General features: G+C 33.5%; 2 protein-coding genes and 1 non-coding gene across 4 annotated transcripts; 2 read left to right on the plus strand and 1 right to left on the minus strand.

Moving 5' to 3' along the window:
- The first annotated feature begins 6,263 nt into the window (after window positions 1-6,263).
- LOC108367521 (uncharacterized) lies at window positions 6,264-11,120 on the plus strand. Of its 2 annotated transcripts, none has more exons than XM_017622149.1 (4): window positions 6,264-7,207; window positions 8,690-9,075; window positions 9,153-9,289; window positions 10,606-11,120. In XM_017622149.1, exons 1-4 carry the CDS (start codon window positions 7,088-7,090, stop codon window positions 10,698-10,700), a joined length of 738 nt encoding a protein of 245 aa, XP_017477638.1. In that variant the 5' UTR covers window positions 6,264-7,087; the 3' UTR covers window positions 10,701-11,120. The 2 variants fall into 2 exon arrangements, with proteins under 2 accessions (XP_017477638.1, XP_017477639.1); XM_017622150.1 differs by having other exon boundaries at window positions 8,690-9,071.
- A 1,997-nt stretch (window positions 11,121-13,117) lies between these two features.
- TRNAQ-CUG (transfer RNA glutamine (anticodon CUG)) lies at window positions 13,118-13,189 on the plus strand. The gene has a single exon. It is a non-coding gene; the product is annotated as a tRNA-Gln (tRNA).
- Window positions 13,190-14,822: 1,633 nt separating this feature from the next.
- LOC108367516 (gustatory and odorant receptor 63a-like) lies at window positions 14,823-19,454 on the minus strand. Its single transcript, XM_017622137.1, has 7 exons — window positions 19,248-19,454; window positions 18,099-18,248; window positions 16,518-16,700; window positions 16,303-16,446; window positions 16,074-16,187; window positions 15,554-15,994; window positions 14,823-15,055 (listed from the first exon to the last, which is right to left on the minus strand). Exons 1-7 carry the CDS (start codon window positions 19,452-19,454, stop codon window positions 14,849-14,851), a joined length of 1,446 nt encoding a protein of 481 aa, XP_017477626.1. The 3' UTR covers window positions 14,823-14,848.
- Window positions 19,455-20,618: the final 1,164 nt, after the last annotated feature.

Genomic DNA, 20,618 nt, shown 5'->3' on the forward strand with positions numbered 1-20,618 from the left:
TCTTAATATTCCTCTATTTGCATGAAAACAGGTCAAAAAATTTGAGTTTAGTACTCCGCACTACTTACTAAACTAAATTTATATTTGGCTATTAGTTAAGATTGTCTTTTCAAATGGAACCATTTAGTTTACACATATGCATTAATAAGGATTAATCAATCAACTACATAAAAAAATTTTTAAATACAATTTTCGAGGAATTTGTTTATATGTCAGGCCTGCGCCTGCAGGTATGTGATACTTGCGCCGGGTATATAAAGTTCGGTTTTTGCCCGATCTTATACTTGTTTTATTTTATTTCAATTGAATTTTTTTTTTTCTTATTCGCGCAAATATGTATGTCTGCGCTGATACATATATGTACAAGTATGTGCTTTCACAGTAACATTTATAAATATATATATATGTGCGTAATGTAAAAGTATGTTCTTACTTACCAAATTCACTCGTACCTGCATTTTTTTATTAATTGCTTGGTTTCTGGTATTTAACCACTTACTCATATTATTCCACTAGCCGAATAACAAGGTGTTAGAATTATAGGAAATTCTCCAATGAAAACCGAGCATCAAATTATCAATATTATGTGCTGGCTTTTGCGTTGCGTACATAAATATGTACATAACGTATGTACTTATGTATACACAAATATTTGCATACACGTGTACATATATATATGTATGTAGATATGCACGTTACCGAACCCACGCGACCCGACCACAAGATGCCTTCGCATTTCTTCATGGCGAACACACGAATTTCACTTTTTCACATAATTTCTTAGCAGCAATGAAATAAAATCGCACTATTTATATTTTTTATTACTACTTGCACTTTTAATGCTATTGCACATTTGAATACAAATTGAATAAATTATTTTAACACCATTTGCACAATATTTTCCTGCTTATCGGATTGAACTCACACACCATACGAACTTAAATATAACCGCGGCAAAAGTCGACTGAATATTGAAAATTCTCTCAGTCCATCACAGCTAATTTCCAATTTCCAAATATTTATTTTTCCAGGTCCTTACTTTGAAAAGAGTTTGAATGAAGATAAAAAAACTCGAAAACTCTCAATTTGCAAAAATTTGGAAATTGATTTTGCGCTAACCGATTGCGCAGCAAAAAAAAAGCATTTCAAGAGCGGATGAAGAGTGCACGGGAAACGGAAATGAACTCTCACTCATAGACAGGCGGATAGCGATATTCATTTTATTCCCATTTCCTTAGTGCTCTCTTCCGTTTTTTTTTATCTCATGATACAAAAATTTAAGCGGAAACACGTAATTGCTCGCGCTCACATTTTCAAGCACAAAATCACTTCCGTTTCTCATGTGTTCCTTCTGCTCTTATTTTGCATTTTTTGCAGCTGCTTAAAAGGTTAAGGTTAAGAGTACATCCATACAAACTCATTTAATAAAAGAGTCTTTAATTGATGGAGAGATGTTTTCCCAGGTGAACAATCGGTCAAGATGTGAGAGTGTAGGCATTTTCAGTATGTATTCAGTGGACATTTGCAGTGGAAGTAGTTTGGTTAATCTGTGATGGTGAAAGTCACTTTAAATAAATTTAGTGTAAAAGAAATATATTAATTTTATTCCAAAATATATTACAAGTGTATATTTATTTACTTAAAAATTATATTTACATACATATAGCTGTGTAAAAGCTATTAACGAATGAAGTGAAAAAGTGAAAATAGTCAATTATTGCGTGATTGGGTCGCGTCGGTTCGGTACATTTATGTATACGAGTGTGCACACAAATGAATTGCATTTTCTTGTATATGTATGTATGCATGTACATAGGTATGTAAATTAGTTTAGTTAGTCACATTAGTTTTTTCGTATGTTGCATTATTTTAAAGTGTGGGAAATATATTAAAAAAAAATCGCAAAGTAATTTAAATAGTGGTGCGTACTTAGTTTGGGAATAAATAATATAAACTATTTAAGCAATAACAAAATCCAATTTATTATGTCACTGAAATAATTAATATCAAATCATTCTGATTCGTATGGAGTTTTGCTTTGCTTTAGATATGTGCTCTTAATGTTATATTCAAAGTTTTGCAAAATACTGTGCTGAAATTTGTTATAACTAGTTTTTTCTCACATGTAAAATTTGTAAAAATAGACTTAGTAACTTTTCATTCTTATTAAGACCGGCCAATTTGAATGGTAGACTTTTCTGACTAGACGGGTATGGCATAGAAGAATTCTAGTTGAATTTTAAGCAAATTTGCCGCAGAAACCATGGGCCTAAAATGAATTTCGAGCTTGCTAAATCGCGAAAATAGATTTTTTTCCTTTGGAGCGTTATAATTTGCTGTATTGTCGTAAAGAATTGCTTAATTTTTTTATAAAAACCTGCTGTAAGGGATTTTTTGTATGAGGAATCCATTTCCGGTTTTTTCATTTTCTTAAGGCACTCGCCAGAGGATGCAACAGAGCAATTTTTACATTTGCTTACGTTGTAAAAGAACAAAAGGTATATTTTACTTTTCCTTCCAATTTATATTCATAAATCTTAAATTCAATACAAAATATAAGATTTTTTTTTTAATATTTCCATTTAAATTAAAATATTTATTCAATTAATAAAATTTTCTTAAATTATAAGTGCAAACTATATATTTTCTCAAATTAGAAATATGTATGTATACATACTATATGTAGATAATTATAAATAAATTTTAAATTCAAAATATGCCACCAGAAATGGACGAGAAACTCATTCATAAATTACGTACCGACGTAAGATACCTTCAATATAAAATTGACGCGCCCTAATGTATACTATAAGTTACACCACATAAATCCACACTTCAAAATTTATACAAAAATTAAAAAAAAACTTACACCACAATTTCAAACTTTTTTATCGGAACTTTTCGAAAACCTTAGGTATACAGCTTTATATTATAGCCCATTAAGCTTTAGTACAATAAATTGCGAGCTTCCAGCGGCTGGAAATCTGCGTTGATTTTTAATATGTCTTTTTTATACCGGTGGTACGTATTTTCATCTAAAAATAAGAATTAATACGCACCCAGAAATATATTTTGGTAGGGGTTTATGCTTCTTAAAATTCGATTCAGATAATATGCTGTTTAAAATATATTTATGCATATTTTATTCACATTACGGAATAAATAAATAAACTTGATAGATCTTCTGAGATTGAAGGCCACATGAGTTTTGCGCCACCTGCAGCCCCCGATGCCTCCCAGTCATTGCTGAGCAAAGAATTCACCCAATTTCTGATAGTAGCTTCGATGGCCGAAAGTGCGGAATTCTATATCTGGTTGCGGATTGAGGAATGGCTGGTGTAATCCAACTCTTACCAAATGGTCAAATGTCTCATTACCAGGTACTCCCGAGTGACCTGACACTCAGAGTAAAGCAACATAATTTAGTCGAGACTTGCATTGCCGAACTACTTTGGAAGTACTCAGTTAGAGGGCTGGCCAATGCCTTAAGTGCAGCTTAGCTGTCACTGCAGACACGTAAACTCCTTCCTCTCCACTTATTTTCCACCACGTAGTCCATGGCCTTGAGGATTGCTAATACCTAAACCTGGAATACCGAAGCATATTCCCCAAGAAAAAAGTGAAGCTTATCGCCATTAACTTCGAAAAAGACCCCAGATCCTGAGCCAGAGTCAGATTTGGAGCTATCAGTGAAGATTCGACAATGTGTGAGCACGGACTGGAATTAAACCAGCATTCCCCTCAGGGAACTCTCTCTCTCTCTCTCTCTAGAATCTCTTCAACAAAGGTAATCCAAAGGTATCCTGCAGTATTGAAAAGACACAAGTTCTCAGATCTTTGCCGCCTCGCCTCACTCGGTGTTATACCAACATCCGTTTCTTTTTAGTCTGCAGGTGGCCTTTACGGCCAAAAAGTGACGGTAGGTGCAGCAGTGCGTCAAGAGCACAAAAAAAAACAGGAACAAAATTAAGGGAGGTTTTTAAACCAGGAAATTTAGAGTTAAATTAAGAGGTTATCTGATCCATAGGCCAACCCAAATGAAAAAATTTTGTTCAATCTTGTGGCCCAAAAAAGTTCATAAATTTGGAAAATTATTTTTTCGCGCTATCTGTCAGGATTACCCTAGCTCCTACTAATTTTTAGCCAAGGAAAATTAGACGCTTGGAGCTTCAAAGGCTTTTTCTAAGTCCGAATACGAGCATTTTTTTACCGACCTGTCAAAAACCTCCGAAAAATTTAGTATTTATTTTGTTCCCTTAATTTTTTGGAGTAGTGTATTATCTGCCTACATCGATATATAAATCCAAGCAAACATTTTCGTTCTTTACTGTCGAAACCAGATAAATTTTCGTGGACCCCCACTTACAGCTCGTGAACCCCCATATTTTTTTCACGCCAACGTAGACCCCTGTCCAGTCTCCGGGGACCCCTGGCGACCACTTTGGGATCACTGCTCTAAACTTTCATGCGTTTTAAGACTGCACACTCAGAAATGTTTTAGAAATCATATAGAATAGTAAGAAAAAGTTTTTGAAAATTTGTAAGAATTTTTATAATTTTTTTTACTTAAGATCTTTGATGAAATGTTTTTAACTAGATCTCTTCAAAAATTAACAAAAAGATTTAATATAAAACATTGTTAATATTTAAAAAAATTTAAATAGGCCTGTGGGGGAATTGATATTTTAAAATACCCCTACAAATAGTATTATCAAAGGTATTTTTATTGAGCATTGTCTGTACTCGCTTTTTTCATGCAATTTTAGCGCGCAGTTTTGCATGACGTAATGCTTCTTGAAGCTTTTCACCCTCTCGTAGTATATGTACTGCTTTCAGTGATTGTTTCAAGAGAAAGCTTCTAAGTGAATATTTATACAAAACATAACTGATGAAGAATGTGATAAACGCAGATAAAAATTACAACACAGAAAATAAATATAAACAAACAAGCAAAGGAATGCCAAGCAAAGTGATGCTCAAGCGAAAGCACCGAAAGCACGATAAAAAGCTCTGTGGCAAAATATGTAATTAACGCGCATGTCGCGCCAACAACAAACAGCCTTATAAGAACGAACGTCAGACAAAGTGAAAATTGTCAAGTGCTGGTACTTGGTGAGACGATGACAAGAACAAAATATTACGCATACGACACGTTGAATCGCACTTAGAACGCTTTGTTGGTAAGGGTTGTGGTAGGCGCGAAGGCGGCCAGGCAGACAAGCAAAGTGAATTCATTGACAAAAGCTGTAGCCGAGTAGCAATGAAAGCAAAAGTTTTTATTAGAATGAATACAAAGAAATCTGAGAAGCAGAAGAGCAAGCAGCACTTAAAGTTCTAACCAGTGTTGCCACTAAATTAAATTATTACCAAAATTGGTAGAAAAAATTTGGGTTGGTAAAAGGGTAAATTTTTTCTCATTTTAAGATTTTTGTTAAAGTATTTTGTTTGAAAAAAAAAGTTTAATTCCCGCTTTATTCGGCTTAGTTAGCTTTATATTATAAATTTCTTTCCAAAAGTGGTGTCAAGGTTATTGCATTAATTTTCGAACGCTTTAATACACACTTTTTATATACATTCATTCATAGATATCGATAAAAGGCGAACATATTCTGAGCAGCTTTTGATTGCCTAAATATTTTAAATGATTCTTTAAATAGAAAGAAGAAATGGACAGGCGCATGTAATTACATGATTTTTCACAAAAAAACAAAAAGAAAAAATCAAAGCCAGTTTTTATAAATGGCAACTTTTAAATGAAAAAAAAAAACACAAAAGACCGGCGGCATTTTTTTTTTTTATAAACCAACGGCAATTTTAAGCTGCACATTGTTGGTTATACTAAAATTCCATGTACGATAAAACTGCATACCAAAATTCGTTGTGAAAATTCAGAGTAAAAAGTTCGAAATTTAGACGAATTTTTTTTTTTTAATTTTTCTAAATGTTGCATAAAGCTTGAATCCTTGATTTGTATGGGGTTGGTTAATAATACAGTATTGTTATACAAAAAAAGCGAAAATTTTTTACTTGAAAAACATTGTGAATATTAGAAAAATACCAAGCGGCTGTTTGAGTCAATATATTTGTCTATAATAACTCCAGTTAAAGTTTTTTCAAATGATGAAGCTTCGTTGTTGCCTTTAGTTACTTTCGCTTTTGGTTGAAAAAAAACCCGAGAAGATGCCATTAATATGATGTCAAATACCCTATCATTAGTTAAAAACAAAGTTCATTAATAAACAATTTTAATTTTTATTGAAATATCTAAAAAAATGGCACGAAACTATAGTTTTTATTAAAATAACGAACAAAAAGTTACTGGTATATATTTTCCAGGTTTGCTAGATTTTTTTTCTAGTGGATGGTAAGTATTTCTTTTTTCAACAGTGGCAACCCTGGTTCTAACGTCAGTGAATGTTGACAAAAATAGGCAAACGAGCCAAAGTGTCCAAACATTCGTGCTTAGTATTCGTCATAAATTCTTGCTGTACAAAACCATTGCTGAGTCAGAGCATCAAAACACTTGCGGTTGTGGAGGACTTTAGCGACCTAGCATAAACACATGCACATTCACACACAGAACGATAAGACGCTAAACAAAAGAATTAAGAATTAAAAGAAAGTGGCTGGTCGTAGCCTTGCAGCGGCAGCAATTAATTAAGTGCAACACCGTCACCGCGACAAAAGGCAGCCACAAAGTGAACGGTCAACGGGCGAAGGGGAGGCAAACTTAGTGTGGACATAGGGACAAACAAGACCATCTCGCCATTCCACATACTACATTTCTAAGCCAAATATTATCGATTTAACACACCAGCAGTGTGGGGAAACGGCAATTTGGCGGGGTCTATGTAATTAAGTTGGCGCAACATCACTTTAGACTGCAATGTATGCCGCTTTTGTGGCAGTCGAAAACATTTCAACAACAACCGCGCTGGTAATCGTGCAAAAATCAATTAGAATTGAGTAATCAAATTTATGTAGATAAGAAAGCAAAAGTCACGCAAAAAAATATATAAAATTTAAACTGCTGTGAATTGTGTTTGGTGATCAGTTGGAAAAGTTTTAACAAAGTATTTAAATCAAAATGTTGTTGCCTCAGAAGTCACCCGCTGCACATTGGCGCTGCTTTGTGGATCTAATGATGGCACCAGTGTCACCGAAGAATCTACGTTTGTCGGCCATACTCATTGGCATCTACCAACTGGTGAGTGTTGAAGAGCAATTGGTTAGTTCAAATAATAAAGCATGCACGCTGAGAATTTGATACTCGGTTTAAACGCCTGTAATTATGCTTACAAAATGTTACAATGAATAGGCCTAAGAATTCACAGTACTTGAATAACAACAAACTTTTCTGAGACACTCCCTTTTAGGTAAACTAATAGGGAGGTTTGTCGCCGCAATTGCCACCCACTAAACTTTGACTCAAACTGACTCAGTCAAATGCTTCTAATTACAGGTGAATTGGCAGCTTAGTGCTAGTTAATGTACATAAGTATGNTAGAGATTCTTCGTCGCTTTAGTAATTCAATTCGTTGTCTGTAATATTGGCGATAGCTATGCATATTTGCATATCGATATTTGTAGAGATTTATTTATTGATTTAGCTAACGACAGATTTATTGATATCGATACTGCTTTCGGTTTTTTTTAACATTTTTATCGATTTGGTCATTTATGCACCACCCGCTTTATCACTAAAAATCAATTTTTCAAAATCGACATTATCATCATTAAATCAATTCGAAGTCGATAATGCCGATATGTATGCATAACGATATTTGTATAGATATATTTAGGAAACGCTAAAATGATTCCACCTCATCATCCTCCAAATAGCAACAGCAATGTGAGCCTAAAAGTGTTTGAAATTCGACACTTAACCAGCGGCAGAAGCTCCTTAAACCGCCCACGATCGACTACTGGGCCTGAAGATGTTTGTAACCTTACAACGTCAAGATTTTTGTTCAGCGCTCGCTAAGCCCACTATACGCCCATCTGTCCAAGAGAAATACATAGCTTGTCACAGCAACGCCTATACCCTACCTGTCAGGAGAGAGACCAGAAGGCTACCCCACCTATTAATCATCCACGAAGGTTTCTGCAATGATTTGAAAACAATTCGCGGCAATCGAGTGAGGGATCAGGCATTCCCGGAGCAAGTTTGATCATACCATGACCACTCCCACAACCCTGATTGCCGCTTGGCTGTCAGAATAGATATTTACGTGTCTAAGCTGTATTCTACCCGTACGTAGCCACGACTTTTGCCTGCAATACGTTGTAGAAATCTGGAAGCCTATACTTCAGGTTTCGAAAAGTCCTAACAGAACACACCTCCCCCAACACTGCCATCCAACTTCGACCCATCCGTCGAAAAAGGTTATCTTGGCTCTCCCATTGTAGAAGAGGGCTGTTCTTTCAGGCGCTGTGTGGCAAGTGGCGTCGTCGCGTTGAAACCGCATATTGTCCAAGTCTTTTTAATCTACTTAATTGAGGCCATAAAAAGATTGGTATTATATCACAATAAAGTCCACCGTCCATCGTAACAGTGTTACTGACATTATTTTCGAAATAGTACTCGTATATATGTTTATCATCAACACATCACATAACCACTCAATAGTCTCATTTTACTACTACTTACATACATACGTACAAATGTATTTCCCATTGCAAATTACAGCTTGTCGCCCATTTGCTACTCTTCCTGGTGCTTTTGGGTCTGGCACATGCCGAACAAATGAAAAATATGCTTGCCATGGATATCGAGGATCAGAAGGATAATGGCTTTTATGATATGTCACCATTTCGTAATCAGTTGCGTCTGCGCACCGCCTCTCAACTGGTTTCCGTCACCGAAATGCTGCTCTACATATTGACTGCTGTTGCATCGGTTTATTTGCTTAGCACCATCGCATTGTTTGCTGGAATTTTTAAAAATCGCTCTGAATTTGTGCTTCCATGGTTAGTTGTTGAATTTATATTCATTATATCAGCAGCAGTTTTGGTATTTTGGCTGCAGAACGAGAAATTTGTGGATATCATTGGAGGCAAGGTGTACTATTGTGAGTGAGCAAGTTAATACTTAATTCAGACTGTATATGTGTTGAGGGCTTTATTTAATTTTTTTCTTTGCTAAATTTCAGTTATGATATGCTTCACGGTACTGCTCTTCGATTGCTTGATGTGGTACATTATACACTCTTTCTATCAGAGGCTACGCACCATGAACAAGTTGAGAGAAATTGCAACAGTCGCAATACCTTGTCCGCCACCGGGATCGGTAAGTATCTGCTTGGGGGGTATGATTTTTGTATATTGGAATATTTTCAATATATCGGTGTCTCGAAAGACAATGGTGAAACTCTTTGGAAAATCGTTTTATTCTATGGCCTATGTACATTAGTGTGGTCCAAATAAGTAAATTCGGAATTTTAAAGCTCTAACCCTCTAAGACAACCATTGTCGGCTTTACCGAAAAAAACTCTTGACGGTATGAGAAATATAGCTCTGAATAAGGTCGTAGTCAATGTTTCCGCCGAGGTGAAGTATCTTGGTCTAATCTTGGACTCAAAACTTCTGTGGAAGCTGGTGTTGATGCATAGGAGCGATGCGCACTTGTCGGACTGGAGATAATAATCGAGCACGAGCCACTGTTTTTTACTACAGAACAGACAGGCAAGCGTGTTCTCATAAACTTCGCCAAAACAAACAAACACCAGGCCTTTTCTCCACAGATGATATGAACGGATTTAAAATAGAGATAGATTGAATCAAAGCAAATTTTAGTAACTGAATTATGGAGGGAAAAATCTACAGTTCTTTTTTTTAATAAGACTATCCTAATTCTTAGTAAAAGTTAAGCGGCACTTAAAGCTCTAATTGAGGAACTTAAAGCTCTCGCTGAACACAATGACCTTCTCGTAATTTTGGTACCAGGTAACAAGGAAATAGAGGAAAGTGAAATAGCGAACGACTTAGCAAGGAGGGCGGCGGTCGCTATATCCGCAAACTCTGAGCTATTCCTTGCAGTAGGTCCAAACACCATCAGGGACGAGCTCAGGAAAATGGTAATAGGAATAAGAGAACGACACTGGCGAAGCACAAGAGTACTTTGTCAAGCCAAAAGCTTACTGCGGGGAATACAACGTGAAGCGATACAGGCTTCTTATTAACTTTACTAAAGAGAAACTAAAGAATATCTCGCAGGTATCCATACAGATCACTGCAGAGCTAATCTGCATAAGTAAGTGATCTTGTCAAATGATCTCTTTCGGTTTCGTGACTCATCCAAAGAGATACCATTGCAAATGTTCTTTGATTGTAAGACCGTTTTAAGAAGACGAAAGGCTAGACTCAATGTGGCCAAAGGATGAGCACATACACTTCTGCAAATTGTAGGACTAGCCAAAGGGTTGTGAAGAGTAGAGGCCACAATAAATCGCGACTTGTAAATTCCTTAAATATGTATCCTCTTATTGAAAAATGTCCCCCTTCCTTGACACTGAGCCTGACTTTGTATGGTTAGCTTAATTTAAAACTTAATAAACCACTAATATTTAAAATACATATTGATAATCTAAATATCTTCTCCTACAGATACCCTTCCACTTCCGACGCGAGAACATGTATCTCGGCAGCAATGGATACAAGCACATCCTCTCCGAGTCGCCGGATGGCAATTATTAAAATGAGTAAATTTTAAGAAGCACTGCTTAGAAATTGAGCTAGGAGTGTACATGCATAGATGCATAGATAACTTAGACAACACGAAAAAAAAACACGAAATCTCCAACCGCTAGAGCTGCTTCAAATCCCGTGATTCCTTCCTTATAGGTACCACATAGAAAATTCGTTTATGACGCACGTTTACATACACGCCTCTGATAAAAGCAAATCAATAAGCACTAAGCCTTTTTTGTAAGCAAAGCAAAGCAAACAAAAACACACATACATAAATGAGTGTAAATGGCATGCAATATTCCCGGCCTTATTACTATTATTATAACTGCTAATATTTATACGATATACGAGTACCAAAAGTACCATAGTTTGTGATATTTTGCTGCGAGCGAAATAAATAAAAGCTTCAACGATTTTATTTTATGATTTAATGTTTTCTCGTATTAATTGCTATAAATAATATTTAGATATGTATGTAGGTATATACGCTGTTGTGTAAGAATATGTTTGTATTATGTTTTTGCCGTACGAATCTATTTTTTTTTATTATTACCAAAGGTGCAAATTTCGTATTTAGATAAGTTATTTTAATCAAATTTAGGCAGTGCAGTGTTTGTATACTTAAGAAAGCCTTATACATATAAAGAAAATACACACATATGTATGTATTTATGTGAAGTGAAAATAATCTACTTTGTAGACGGATGAGTACATACATAAATATGAGTAGCAAGATATGTACGTATTAATAATGTTATTAATTCTGATGCATGTAAATGCTGTATTTATGCTATTTCATTCGATTGAATCCAATAAAAATATTAGTATGTAATACAAAAAGTGTATATCGGATTATTTTAAGGGAGCAATTCTTGCATATACCCTGCCTGGAATTTCATAGTCAACTAATAAAATAGCTAGCGTTTGGCCCTTTCATTATAGGTAACCTTTAATTTCAAAGTCATGCAGGGCTCAACCGAAGAAATATGTATGTGTAAAATTTGTTTCACAATTTTTGCTTTCATCAAAAAACTTGTGCACAAAATTAAAAAATAAATATGTACATTAGGGCGCATCACTCTCCAAACAAAAATAAAAAATTTGTACTGTTTTTCGAACGGAAATATACAACTTTCGCTAAGATATTTTCGAAAAATTTAAATATTTACGTGAGTCGGACCTTGTCGAAAATACCTCCAAAAATATAGTTTTTTATAAAAAAAACATTATGTAGTTTTCAAAAATATTTTCTTTAAAAACACCTCATATGATAAAATTGTTTAAGTTCAAATAGTCTGCACACACATTTTTTTAAATTTTAACAACGCAATCAAATTTTTAAAATTTTTATCAACGCAATCAAAATACATAGTGGAATTTTTTTTGAGGTATTTCCAAATCGGTCTAGCTCGCGCAAATCTAAATATTTTTCGGAAAAAATGTGGGGGATGCCTTAAATTATAACAAATTTTATGATTCCAATGGAAAAACTGCAACTATTTTTAGTGATTCACCCTAATGTACATACATACGTATATTTGTGATTGCATTTTTTTTGCTGGATGCGAGTACAATTGCATTTGAGCTATGTTTTTTACAATAATAGATAGTATACCCGTAAATATGTGTAAATATGTATGTACATACGTGCATATGGGGCATTTCACGTCAAATGTCTCAGTAGTGCAAAACGAGCTACTTTTCGATTAGCTGGGAAACACACAGAAATTGGAAAAAAATGTTCACCAACTATGTTTTCTATAGATTTTTATATAGGCTATCCGATGGTGTTTTTCCAAAATTTTCACATTTTCGCGGTAACTGGCCTCTCCTCCTCTAAAACGCTTTATATTTCGGAAAAATAAAATTTCCCTGTTTTATTAATGATTTCTACGTACGTAAAAATCCTCGCATTTCGATTGAGATGACTTAAAACATTATTAGAAATGACCATCATTGAGAAAAATTAAAAATAAATTATCTTTTCGAATGTTCACAGTTAAAATGGAAAAATTTTGGAAAACGCATAGCACCATCGGATAGCCCGTACAAAAATCTATATAAATAATATTTGGCGATTTTTCTCCCCATTTTTCGTTTGCTTCCCAGCCAGTCGAAAAGTAGTTCGTTTTGTACCACTGAGCACAGCTGGGACATTTGGGCATTTGGCGTGAAACACCCTATAGGTACATATGTAAATATGTCTGTACGTAAATAGCAAGTACGCAACAAAGAATTAAGAATTGCATTAGAATCACCCTGTAATGCATTGCACATTAGCGCGCTAATAAGGCAAAATATATCTCGATTTGTTGCATACATTTAGGAGAGCGCTGTTATGTGTATACTCATGCTCCGCGATTTTCTCTAGCATGCGCACAGCAAAACTTGTGCGCTTAGGTAGCACATTGTTCAAGGTAAGGCAAACGGTTCCATGGTGTAATGGTTAGCACTCTGGACTCTGAATCCAGCGATCCGAGTTCAAATCTCGGTGGAACCTAAGGGTTTTTTTTTCTTAATTTTAAGCAAACGTTTTAAAGGTTTAATTATTTAGCATATCGTCACCTGAAATGCAAAGGCGTAGTAACATCGTCGTGATTGAAATGTAAAAAGTCGTGACTAATATTTTAATTTTTTTTTTTCTTAAAATGATGTGGGGAGTTGTAATTCGATGAAATCCATCATATAAATCAAAAAGTGAATTTTTTATTAGTTATGACCATTTGCATTTCTACGATGATGTTTGTTACGCTTTTTGCATTTCAGGTGACGATATGTATGTACATAATATGTAATATACCTCCTTATATAAAAAGTAAAGTTGCAAAAGTAATGTTACTAAAAACCACTGGACCGATTTTGATGAAATTTACATCAGTTTTTTAATAAATACTCCATTTAACAGAAAGGTCCGCATATAAAAACGACAACAACAAATAGAAATAAAGAGTGGCCATCTGCTTGAAAATTTTCGATTAATGAAATCGATAAAAAAAAATTATTTACAATATATTGCAATTTGGATATCAAAAAATGAGATTTAGGAATACTTAAAAAGGTAAATATTTTGGAAAAGGGTTGCCATATTTTAAAAAATTTTAATTCTATGAAACTGAGAAGATAAATAACATATTACGATACGGATATAAAACAAGAGAGGCTTAAGAAAGCTTGATTTCCATTTCTGTTTGATAAATAAAGTGTTTTATAAGGGTGTCAAGTACAGTGGTTTCAGAAAGCTTAGTTTAGAAAATATTTTTAAAGGTGTTTGCCACCTGATTGAAAAATGTTATTCAATTAAATTGATAAGATAAATGAAATATTACAGTTTTAGTATCAAGCAAAGTTATTTATCACCAATCTAAAAAGTTCAGACCAAAACAAAAGCTATTTGAAAACGGTTTAGTAGAATGAAAAAATAATTTACACATTCTTAGATCCTGATATTTATAAAAAAGGGTTGCCACTGATATTAATTTTTATATAAGGGTTTGTTTAGTTGAGTTGAAATAAAAATTTTGAAATATTTACGAAACGAAAAATATTGAACAAAAGCTACTCATAGAAACTTAAGAAATAATAAAAGCTTAAGAAATATTAAAATATCAGGTGAAAGGTTTTTAAAAATTCCTTGACTCTTCGGAATTGCAAAATTTTGCAATTTTCATTGCAATGCCAGGGAAAACGTTAACCGATTTCTTTAATCATTTTTTCAAAGAAATGATGTTACCTCACAGGTGGCCCCATACCAATTTGGTTTAAATCCGATCATTTTATCGCGAAGAAATTAACGATAATCTTAAATTTTTATAAGAGAATTGAAGTCGGGTTTGTTTTTTGCTTAAAAATTACTTGTTTATATTGTTGTTTGTACAAATTCAAAACCAGGCTCATTTGAAAGAGCAATCCTTCTGCTATAATAGGGGTAATTTACACACTTACCCACGCGACTTACCCATAAAAATATCCGTTTATTTCAGCTAACGAAATTTGAGTTATCCACCAACCCCTTTTATTTTCGTAGTTTCGAAACGTTCAACATTTCTGCATTGATATGAAATATTATGTTTATGTATATGAAATATTTGTGTGTTTGCTCAAATACAAAATTTTCGATCTCCACTAAAAAAAAAAACACTTTTCTTCCTTATTCTTATCCTTATCCCTTCCTACCTCGTGCGGGTGGTGGTGCCTTAGTCGTTGTAGTTGTTGTTAAGGGTGTCGTGCTAGTTGCTTCGGTAGTTTCCATAAACGCGTCAGTTACTAGCTCAGCTATTGAAACATTCGTATGCTTACCCGAGTCACTGGGTATACTGATCTGGAACTGGAGCAACACAACCAGATAAGTGACCATTGTGGTAAGCAACTGCAAAGAAAAATTAGATAATGTAATGAAAAATATGCATATACGTGTAATAAATATGTAATATCGTTTCTTAACTTAAAAGGAAATGTATTAGGGTGGTTCTTAAAAATATCAATAACTAAATTTTGTGTGTGGCACAACTTCCTTATTTTGTTCTGCGTATAAAATAAAGACATCCACGACAATTTCAAAATTTTAAACAAATTTTTAGTAGTCGCTAGAAGGGTTTGAAAAAAATGAATTATTTTAATCGCAAAATTAGACAACAATTTGACTTGAAATCTGATAAATTCGGCATATTATTGAAACTTATTCATATTAATTCATAAACTCGCTGAGTTATAGCAGCTCAAAGTTCACATTCTGGCGAATTTTCGCGATTTCAAAAAAAAAAAATATTTAAAATCTGTTAGCGACCCCAAAAATTGTGTTAAATTTTTTTTCGTGAATGTCTTTGTTTTGTACACCCTAAATGTATGTACTTATTATTTTACTCACCCCTTTGAAAAGATTTCGATTCACATCGAAAAATCCGCCACAATTGATATTCGACGGATTCATTTCAGTAGCGCGTATAAACATATTGATCTCCGTTTGTGCATCTGAGTTCATCCAATTCAATTCGACCATTAGTAATTTCTTCTGAAAATTCGTACGCACATTGAAGGAGGCATAATGAGCCTTATCACAAATATAGAAGAGTAGGAATACATTCCAAATGGCGGTAATGGCCAAACCGATGTCCTTAATACCGAAACCTTCAGAAAGTTGAGACATAAGACCATAAACCGACAGAGTGATAACAAAGAAAAGATATAGATTGAGGAATGTGAAGGTGTAGCAGGTAGCATTGCCGGTATCGCGTGTCAATTTGCTCAGACGTAACCACAATGCGCGATAATCGGCGACCATAGCGGCGGGGCCAATGTGACGAAGTGCCTAATAAGAGGTGAAATAGAGCGCATTTGAACCCTCTACTTTACGAGTCAGTTTACAAATAATTGCATTGTGGATTTACCCTTTGAAAACGCTCGCCTAGAATATTTGCTGTCGTACTGAGACAATCACAAATAATGAACCACCAAGCACCCAACATGGCGGTCAAGTTGTCTAAGATGCAGTAAGGTATTACCTGTGAAATGAATGTAATTTATGTGAGGCATACAAACATTATTTGTACAAAAAAAAAATAAAAATGGCAGCGTGTTATATGAGGAATATGAAATTATTATAATTAACTAACTTACTTGCACGAATAGAAAATCTGCCATCGTTATGTGAGTTATAACAACCGATATAATAGATAATACTGGCAAAACTATCGCAATAATTGTAGTTTTTCGAAACAAATTCAATGGTAAGCTATGACCCGATATTTGATAGTATAAAATCTAGGCACGATAAACAAAAAGTTATTCAATTTTATTAAAAAAAAAAAACAATTCAAATTACAACTCTATACCTCAAAGTCATCCCAATCGTTCCACAGTATGGCGATCTTACGCGCCTCCCACCAGAGTATTGGAATCAGCAGTAGTGGTAGAATATTTACCAAAAATAGATAAGCAATTACAGCTTCCTCGAAGGGTCCACTCAATGATGAGACTATTCCAATGCGATTTTTAGCCACATAAGAGACATATATCTGAATAAAATTATGAATAAAGTGTAAATAAAATAAATTTGTATGTACATACATATGTATATTAGACTGTACCAAATAAAACGATTGTTTTTTTTTTCATTCCGTCCTATAAAATAAAAACTTCATTGTCGGCACAAAAAAAAATAATTTTGACAAAATGTCAGCCCCCTATCCTCATTTTTCAGTTAGCGCTCGCAAAAAAGAGATTTTTTAATGAAACAAATCGATTTCAAAAAACGGAGGAGGTTATCAATTCGTCGGAAAATATATATATTTTTTTTTTATGTATGATCTCATAACATTGAACCACGTTAACCGATTTCTATAATATTTTAAAGGAAACGTCCCATACTAATTTAATTTAGATCCGATCATTCCATTTTTTTTTTTGTTGACGGTGTCAGTCGTTTTCTTCCATACAAAGTTGGACGAAAAAAAAATTAACGAAACTTTCAACAAAAATTCAACGGTAAGTCCTCGCTACTTCAAACTTACACTATGATACTAATAATGGAAGTGGCTACAAGGTTATAGGTTTTTATCTAAAAAAAAGTTGCGTTAAAAAAAAGTTCTATAAAAATTTTTACTTTCGCGAGTGCTAACTAAAAAATTAGCTAAAAGGCTGACATTTTGCCACAATATTTTTTTTACCAACAACAAAATTTTCATATGGCAGCGAAAGAAAAATATATTCGTTTTATTTGACATAGTCTAATGTATCTATATGTATATCAAATCGGGTCCGTGGCTATATAAAATAAAAAAGTTTGTAACTTAGAGTGGATTTTTAGCTCACAAACATGTTCTCACTTTACTTGACCTTAAATCAGCATAAATCGAATTTTCTCTTTTCAATTTGGAAACATACCAGAAAATTTATTTTTGAGAGCTGTAAGTATGTCTCTTCAGGATCATGGAAAAATTCATCAAATATTAAAATTTTATTTTCAAGTTAACTAAAATCAAATTTATATGAGCAGAAATTGAGCTAATTTAAATATTTAGTTTATTGTTTGGAGATAATTTATGTCGACAGTATATTAGGCGGTATTCTAATACCACAATTCGTATCGGTGACAAACATTTTTTTACTGACAAATTAAAACTTTTTCATATATTTTTCCCTCATTAAAACTGTGCCAAGAATTCGTCACTGATACACCATAGAGCCGTAAATGTAAATATTTTTTTATACATCACTTTAAAATCGGATTGCAGACGTACATATCAAGGCCGAACATTTTTGTGACACAAAACTCCTCTCCAAATTTACACCCAAATTCATGAAAAATAAGTACTTTATATGTAAATCAAAAATTTTTATGAGGATGTCACTTTATTAAGCTCTTCAAACCTATGTTATTTTACTAGATTTTTACTAAAACTTATAAATCTTACCGCCAGGAGTATGAAGAACACAAACGAATATCCAAAAGCTATTGAATTTAGCAGAAATTTAGCTTTGCCAGCTTCACGTCTTGTAATGGGTAAGACCCCAATTATATGCAGAAACCATTGTATTGGCGCAATGTTATTGTAGAAAACATTCTAAAAGAAATATTTATATTTTTTTTTATTTAAAATCATAATATATTTAGAGAAGGGTGCAAACATAATTGAGATTTGTGTATTCAGTTCGAAAATATTCAGCTCTTTCAATGAACCACTCGCAAGGTTGGATATACACACAAATAGAGCTGGAATTTAAAATTTCATACAATTAAAAAATAAAATAAAAATAAAAATAAAAATATGTCAACAACAATATGTTGCTCGACAAAATTCTTGTATGGAAGAATATGTGTAACACCGTCAACTAACCAAAATTTCAAAAATCAACGGTATTCTGTAGCCACTTGATACTTGCACTTTGTTACACTAAAATTTAATGTTCTACAAAACTGCATATCTGAAATTTTTCTAAAAATATTATTAATTTATTCACAGCAGTTCATTAGGATAGCGCACTTTGTTGGCATGTTTTTTTAAATTTGTATAAAATTTTAAAATCGGATTTACACATACGACATTTTTAAAAAATTAATTACAAAATTAATGCATATTAAACAAACAAAAGGAAAGCTTTACATACTGAGGTTCAAAAGGGTGTGCTATTCAAATGACTGGGAATGTGGTTCTTTGAGTTATCAACAGAAAGTTCATCGGGTTAGGAGAAGGCCTGCTCCTGCAAATTTTACTTCAAATGGTGCTGACCGATTATGTAACTGCCGGTTTCACGAAAGCAATTTAAGTGAAAAATTATTTCTTTTTTCTGTAAGTTTCCATATTAAATGCAAATAAAAGATCAGTTTGCGCTAAAATTACTTTCGTGAAACTGCCTGATAGTTTAATTTAATATTTCTCTCAGTGAACGATGAAACCAAACCTCAAGATTTGAGCGAATATACAGAGAAATATTTAAATATTTATACCTTCTGAACTGCGACTGAGAAATCGTTGATGTACTAGTAGGTACTGAAACACCATTTTTTAATTGTTTTTTTATTAAAAAAAAACATTTTCAAATAAACATTACTATTTACTTACTGGTCGAAAATTTTCATTCAATGTAGTTGTAGTTCCGACCGATGCTCGACTACCCCGACTAATGTTGGCATTCAAATATGGATTATCCTCATTATCGAGTAACCCAGTGGAATACTTTCGCAGTCCACCATCTTGGCCGTTAAAAGTGGGCTTTACATTTAGAAAAACTGTATCGTGCTTTTTGCGGCGATTATAACTATTGAACATTTTTGATTTGAATTTTGTAAATTTAAGCTATTTATTAAATTCAAAAGTACAATAGCAGCACAGTAAAATAGTAAAACCGTTCACTATAATTACCAAAATCATACTATGTCGTTGTTCACTGTCGTTTGTGGCGAAGACCTGCCTGCCGACTAGAGAAGGCGGTCAAGTGTAAGCATTAAAAATACATAAGTTTTATTAGCGATGATATTTGTTTTTTACACTTTTGTTTACACTTGCGTAGCTAGTGCTTAACTCGTTAAAAGTCAATAAGCGGAAGAAGCTTCATGAAATTAGGAATATACCCGTTAGATGAGGAGGCAATACGACTACCTGCCGGCCAGCTACTTGACCTTAACCGACAATTGCTAACAGACGCTATCCTAATGTTTATCCTTGTATGTATTTATATGTAAATATATCTGCGAGTATGTATGTATGTGGTGTTTGATAACAGGTGTATTTATATGTATACATATATACATTAGGACGGGTAAATTTATATGGCAGATTTTTTCGACTAGATATAGCACAGAAGGATTCTACGTGTAATTCTAATTGAATTCACCGAAGATACCATGAGCCTAAAATCAACTTGGAGTTGACCAAATTGCGAAAATAGGTTCCTTAGGATTTTGCTGTACTGTCGTAAAGAAGTACCTTAATTTTGTATAAAGACATGCTTGTACTTAATATCTTTTTCTTAAAACTTTCAAATCTATTTTCGCAATTTGGCAAACTCCAACTTTATTTAAGTCCCATGTCAGTGTCCAAAAAAATCCACCCGCCCCAATGTATGTACATACCCTTATTTTATTTCGATTCGACAATCTTAGAAGCTAGAATTACTATTATCCTCATATTTTAATATTGGCTTTTATAATTTAAACTTGTATAGAATAACCGAGCTTCACTTTTAGAAGTCCAAGCCGAACCGAACTGTGGCAATTTTTGAATTTTCGGTTATGAGAACCTTAAGTCGAAGAATGATCACTGAGGGAACGAAATTTTACATTTCAACTCACTGCAGTCTTTCGTAGGACAATTGCCAATTCTGTTTGTCTTTTAGCAATAAGTAGTCTAAAAATTAAATGAAATAAAAAAAAATATGTTTTTTTCTTTTTAAAACAATAAAAATTAAAGAAATTACATTAAAAAAAAAAAAAA

The sequence above is a fragment of the Rhagoletis zephyria genome, unplaced genomic scaffold (genome assembly GCF_001687245.7).
Source record: "Rhagoletis zephyria isolate East Lansing unplaced genomic scaffold, Rhagoletis_zephyria_1.1 Rzeph_scaffold_02715, whole genome shotgun sequence".
Taxonomy (NCBI): domain Eukaryota; kingdom Metazoa; phylum Arthropoda; class Insecta; order Diptera; family Tephritidae; genus Rhagoletis; species Rhagoletis zephyria.